The sequence below is a fragment of the Colobus angolensis genome, unplaced genomic scaffold (assembly GCF_000951035.1).
Source record: "Colobus angolensis palliatus isolate OR3802 unplaced genomic scaffold, Cang.pa_1.0 Scaffold176, whole genome shotgun sequence".
NCBI lineage: Eukaryota > Metazoa > Chordata > Mammalia > Primates > Cercopithecidae > Colobus > Colobus angolensis.
This window is the reverse complement of record NW_012114888.1, coordinates 3,723,174-3,729,861: the sequence shown is the minus strand read 5'-3', so window position 1 is coordinate 3,729,861 and position 6,688 is coordinate 3,723,174. Positions and strand designations below refer to the sequence as shown.

The window sequence follows — 6,688 nt, the reverse complement described above, 5'->3', positions numbered from 1 at the left end:
AGCAAAACATCTGCACCAGAATAGTTTGCCTCTGATTAAATCTGCATGCAGAGTTCTGGGGATATTTTTTCGAAGTCATTTTTATTATTAGTGTTGCTCTTTTGTTTCATAAAAGGTTTGGCACCTTTCATGAAACAGTTTCAAGGACTCCCTTCTAGATTCTAAAGAATTCCTTCCCTCCCATTTTCCAACTATGGCTCCTTTCAAGCATATTGATGGAGTTGGACAACGTGCAATTACTTTTTTTTTGCGTTTCCATTTTGAAAGGTTGGTAATTAGCTTCTGAGTACTTGCCTATGGTTAACTAAAGTACAAACAAGAAACAGCAATCAAAAACCTCAAGGTTTCTGTTCTTTTGCACCAATATTCCGTTAAGTATTATCTGCCTTTAGGCACCTCCTGGTAGAACAGGATCCCTTTTGCAGTGAGCCTCTTTCTGGTGATGATGGCAAGGAAGAGGATTGAGAATCTATATTTGTATTAATTATTTTTTATTAGCTTCCCCAGATCTATCCACATTATGCCAAACTCTTGCCATATTTAAATATGTTGAGGGCCATGATTTGACTGGCAGCGCAGTCAAGTCTGTGCTATCATTACTATATTGGAATAGTAGCATCAGAAAGCTCTCCATTTAAGTAAGGACCTCTTCACATGAGGCGAGGGAGAGGCGCCTTACTAGTCACAAACATATGAAAACAATACCAGCAGCACTGAGACAAATAATGAAAAATACATACAGATCTGTCCTGTCTGCAGGTCATAGTCAAAGGCATCCACGGAGTAGGACAGGCTGTCAATGTAATAGAAGATTTTGTGGTCTAGCGACCAATCCAAACCATTGGAGATGTCCACCTGGTCAAAGTACTTTTTCACGTGGTGGTCAGGAAAGAGGGAGTACAGGGCTCCCTGGTGCCGCTCAAGAACTGCCGGAGCTGTTTCCTCAGCCATGGTGCCTATGAAAACCAAAGAGCACTAAGCTCTGCCCCACAGCATCTTGCCCCATGCCCGACACCATCCTTTCTCACCAGGGATCTTTTCCAGTGATTAAATCAAAGGAAATAATTATACAGTTCTAATCTGGGCCCTATATATTTTTAAAAAATGACAATTACCTTGCGTATAATGCAAATTAAAACTGTGCCTAGAGGTTCTGGTTCAAAATAAGAAGGAGTAAACATGCATGAACCTCATTTTCTCCCACTGAGTACAGCTATAAAACCTGGATAAAATACATGGCACAGCCGTCTTAGAACTCTGAAAAGCAAATATTAGCAGGTAGCTCAGGGAAGAACAGCAGACGTAGAAGTACCATGGAATTGATGGTGAGCTCTTCATTTTCTTCTCTGGTATCTGCCAGCCTGAACTCAACGCACCCTGAAATCCGGAAATGTGCACTGTGGTGCAGACAGAGATCCAAGAGCAACCCCCTAGATCTGGTTCAAGGAGCAGAAAAGGAAACTCCTGAAGCTCAGAGAGAGTGGAGAAAATCCCTAGGTTATTTTCCACTCCTTTTTCTCCATTCTCTCATGCACCAGTCCCCAGACAAGTCTGCAGCAGGGGTAGCAACGACAGAGAGAATGGCCAGCAGCAGGAAACTGTAGGAATGCAAACTCCAAGGGAAGGAGACATTCATCTCCATTGGGTGAAGCTGCAGCCCCAAAAGGGTGACGCCAAATACTGTTGCTTTTATATTATCTTTCTCTGTCCTTGCTGCTTGGCCCCAGAGGCAGCCATAGAAATGGGTGGTTTCTGGCTGGTGGAATGAAAAGGAGAGGTCCAGGAAACTGGAAATGACTGAGAGATAGTGAAGGGCCAGTTGCTTAGGAACGCAATCCCGTTAAGCTGTTTACGATCTCCTAGGCTCACCCCAACTTGGACTTACACATGCATGAATTGGATTTGAATTAGCCTACTGAAGACATTGAGAGCAGAGCTGATAGAACTCCTTCTGGGTCCCAGACTGACCACTGAGTGGCACACGTGTGGGACAGATCCTAATAACATCTAATAAAAAACAGGTTGGAACTTGTGGCCTGAACCTACACGTATACATTGCCTGCTAAGACAACTGTAACAACATTCTTCAAAGGATTTCTTCTTCCTCTTCCTCCTCCTCCTCCTCTTCCTCTTCCTCCTCCTCCTTCTCTTCTTCCTCCTCCTCCTCTTCTTCCTTCCTCCTTCTTTCTTCTTTCTTCTTCGATATGTCATCCAGGCTGGAGTGTTGTGGCACGATCATGGCTCACTGCAGTCTCAATCTCCCATGCTCAGGCAATTCTACCTCAGCCTCCTGAGTGGCTGGGGCTACAGGCACATACCACCACACCAGGCTAGGTTTGTTTGTTTTGTTTTGTTTTTGTTTTTGTATTTTGAGTAGAGACGGGGTTTTGCCATGTTGCCCAGGCTGGTCTCAAACTCCTAGACTCACTCTGGTTGCCCAGGCTGGAGTGCAGTGATGCGGTCTCAGCTCATGCAGCCTCGACCTCCTCTAGGCTCAGGTGATTCTCCTACCTCAGCCTCCCGAGTAGCTCAAGCAACTCAAGCAATCCACCTGCCTTGGCCTCCAAAGTGCTGGGGTCACAGGCATGAGCCGCCATGCCAAATCCCCTCCTTCTTCTCCTTCGCCTTCTCCTTCTCCTTCTTCTTCTTCTTCTTCTTTTTTTTTTTTTGAGACGGAGTCTCGTTCTGTCGCCCAGGCTGGAGTGCAGTGGCCAGATCTCAGCTCACTGCAACCTCTGCCTCCTGGGTTCACGCCATTCTCCTGCCTCAGCCTTCCGAGTAGCTGGGACTACAGGCGCCCGCCACCGCGCCCGGCTAGTTTTTTTGTAATTTTTAGTAGAGATGGGGTTTCACCGTGTTAGCCAGGATGATCTTGATCTCCTGACCTCGTGATCCGCCCGTCTCGGCCTCCCAAAGTGCTGGGATTACAGGCTTGAGCCACCACGCCCGGCTCTTTTTTTTTTTTTAGCAGCAGAGTCTTGCTCTGTTGCCCAGGCTGGAGTGCAGTGGCGTGATCACAGCTCACTGCAACCTCAACCTCCCGGACTCAAGTGTTCTTCCCACCTCAGCCTCTGAGCAGCTGGGTCTGTGGGGGTAAGCCACCATGCCTGGCTCATTTGTTTTATTTTTTATTTTTGTAGAGACGGGGTTTCACTGTGTTTCCCAGGCTGGTCTCAAACTCCTGAGCTCAAGTGATCTACCTGCCTCAGCCTCCCAAAGTGCTGGGATTACAGGCTTGAGCCACCGTGCCCGGCCAAAGGATTTCAGTAAGACTCAGGGCCTCATAATATTCAAAATGTCTAGAACACAACCCCAGATTACTTGGCAACACAAAGAAACATGGAAATCTCGACTCACATAGGAAAAGAGAATCAACAGATGCCGAAAATGAGATGGCACAGATGCCAAAGAGACAATGTAGATGGGAAGCCTGAATAGCAAGCAAGACAGGGTCCATCCTCCCTCCTTGGGGAGAAAGATGTTCCCTTGGCAGTTTCCTGCTCTAGGTCAGTTGGGTTTGTTTCATGGCTCTCCCTGCACACTATCTGCCTCACAGAAAAAGAGGCCTGGAACATGCACATGAATCTCCTGCTGCTTGGAAAGCCTCTTCCTTGGTGGACAGAATAATCTAGAGCCTCAGCTTCATTATCTAGTAACAAGCATAGACAAGTCAGATCTTGGGTGTGGTGATATCTTCAGGATGCAATCACCTTGAGAATCCATCTAGACTATAAGATGACCCCACCTTTTTCTGGGCCTGGGGCACCTCAGAGTAACCTATTAGGTATATACTACTGTACTAGTGTTAGGCATCTGCCAGAATACTGCAGTATTATAACATAATTATATATAATATTATAATATATAAAGTAAAACTATATGTTATTATAAGTATAATATTATAGTATTAGTATTAGTACTATAGAATATTATAGTAATACCTAATAGTTACACCCACAATGACACCTACAATTTTAAGAGGTCTCTTGATGGCCCAGAGACTCCATGCTAAGAATGTAGGCCTTGGAGGCCATCTTTATTTTTGTCTCACAAAGTGCCTCAGAACTGTAAACTTTTAAAAAAAATATAGAGCTCTTCATGCATTTGCGTGTCATCCTTGTGCAGGGGCCATGCTAATCTTCTCTGTATTATTCCAATTTTAGTAGATATGCTGCTGAAGAGAGCACAGAACTGTCAACTTCTACTCAAAAGAGGGAAAGAAAATCAATTTCACCAGGAGGTGAAATATCCAATCACATATCTTTATCCTGCAGAAATTACTGCAGAAGGGCTTCCAAGAGATTCTCATCTTTAATCTTTCAACCTGTCCCTGACCATATCTGTGGTTGAATGAAGCCCAGGAAGATGGGAAGCAGTCTACAGTCAGCTGCTCTGACCTCTCCTGCCTTCCAGGTTGAACATGCACAGGGCCAGGACAGCAGGGCCAACAATATGAGGCGGCAGTGTGGGAAGGTGGGAATAGCAGAGATGGAGAATCAACTTTGGCTAACTTAGAAGGTTATTATGATGAGAAATATATGTGAAATGCATTATCTAATTTAAAATTGTAGATAAAGTTCTTTTAAACCTGCATATAAGTCATTCTGCAACCATCATAGTAAACTTTGGTTCAAGAAAGAATCATCAACGAATGTAAAACTTAAGGGAGAAATTTCAATGAGGACCAGGATATTTGTGTGGACTTAGAGTATCTCCCCATGTTGTAGCCAGCCTCCAAGATAGCCCCTAATGATTCCCACCTTTCAGCATCCTCACCCTTGGATAGTTCCCTCTGTCATTGTCTGTGTGACCAATAGCATATGGCAGAAGTGATGGTATGTCACTTCCAATTGGCTAAAGACCGTAGCTTCCATCTTGGATCTTGGGTGCATGCATTTTCTCTCTCTCTCCTCTATCTCTCTGTCTCTCTCTCTCTCCTCTTATCACTAGTTCTAGGGGCAGCCATGTCCTGAGCAGCCATATGGAGAGACACACCAGCTAAGGAACTGAAGCCTCCTGCCAACCCCTATGTGAATGAGCTTAGAAGTGGATCCTTCAGACCTCTTCAGAGAATCCAGCCTTTTCCGAGGCTGCAGCCCCTGCGGAAAGCTTGACTGCAGTCTTATGAGATAGCCTGAACTGGATCCATTTAGCTAAGCTGCACCCAGATTCTTGACCTTCAGAAACCATCTGAGATAATAAATATTTCTTATTTTAAGCCTCTTAGTTTCAGCGGAATTTGTTATCCAGCAATAGATAACTAACAACCCCCACAAATTGCTTATAAATTGCAATTAAAAATAGTTATGCAGTAGATAAATCTGACAGAGCCTTAACCTGGTGATCAAAATCACCAACGAGAGGACACATGGACATCGTGTACCTCCAGATGGGTTACCCTGAGAACAGAACATTATCTATGCAGTATTCCAGTCAGGAATGTATAACATCAACTTGATCACAAGCAAACACCAGACAGATACTAAATAAGGAATGCCCTATTAAAAAAGGGGGAAGTTGGGTAGGGCTAGCTGTATTCTTCAAAAATGGCAATGTTATAAAAAACAACAACAAAAAAAGCTATGAAAATGTTCCAGTTCTAAAAAAGATCAAAGAGATATGAAAAGGAAATGCAATCCATGATCCTAGACTGGATCCTGTGCTGGAGGGAAAAAATGTGAGAAAGAACACTTTTTGCACAATTGACAAAACTGGAATTTAAATAGTATATCAGATAAAATGACTCTATCAATGCTAAACTTTTTTAAGTTGATCACTCTAACTGTGGTCATGTAAGAATATGTCATCGTTCTTGGGAAATTCACACTGCAGCATTTTAGGGGTAAATGCACATAGGATATACATGCAACCTACTCTCACATGATTCTGGAGATAGGCCGGGCGCAGTGGCTCACAACTGTAATCCCAGCACTTGGGAGGATGAGGTGTGAGGATCACTTGAGCTCAGGAGTTCAAGACCAGCCTGGGCAACATAGTGAGATCTCATCTCTATTTTTTTTTAAAATAAAGGATTCCAGAGATAAATATGTTTAGATATATAAGTGTTGTTTGTACTATTCTCCTTTTTTTTTGAGATGGAGCCTCTCTCTATTGCCCAGGCCGGAGTGCAGTGGCGTGACCTTGGCTCACTGCAAGCTCTGCCTCCCAGGTGCACACCATTCTCCTGCCTCAGCCTCCCCAGTAGCTGGGACTACAGGTGCCCACCACCACACCTGGCTAATTTTTTTATTTTTAGTAGAGACAGGGTTTCACCTTGTTAGCCAGGATGGTCTGAATCTCCTGACCTCATGATCTGCCCGCCTCGGCCTTCCCAAAGTGCTGGGATTACAGGCGTGAGCCACCACGCCCGGCCTGTACTATTCTTATTTTTTTCTGTAAATTTGAAAATATTTCTGATTTAAACATCAACAACAAAACCCCTGTATTTAAAACTCACTTAAACCACCAAAATACCATACAGATTTTAGTTTCTGCTAGAGACGGAAATGCAAATGAAGATTTTATCATAGGATTTTGTGTGTGTGTGTGTGTGTGCTACAAGTTACTCAGGCAATAATAAAGAACCCAAGATTCATTACAAATAACACTTCTGAGGTAGTGAGAACTTTCTTTCTTCCTTCCTTCCTTCCTTCCTTCCTTCCTTCCTTCCTTCCTTCCTTCCTTCCTT

General features: G+C 43.9%; 1 protein-coding gene across 3 annotated transcripts in view; it reads right to left on the bottom strand.

Annotated features, from left to right (window-relative positions):
- Window positions 1-6,688, bottom strand: part of RGN (regucalcin) — a 16,233-nt gene that overhangs the window by 2,644 nt on the left and 6,901 nt on the right. For 2 of the 3 annotated variants that reach the window (XM_011938695.1, XM_011938694.1), the window contains one exon: window positions 741-956. The exons of the other annotated variant lie outside the window; for it this stretch is intronic. In XM_011938695.1, the coding sequence (XP_011794085.1) occupies window positions 741-956 (216 nt within the window). The remainder of the gene's footprint in view (window positions 1-740; window positions 957-6,688) is intronic. 3 annotated transcript variants of the gene reach the window in all.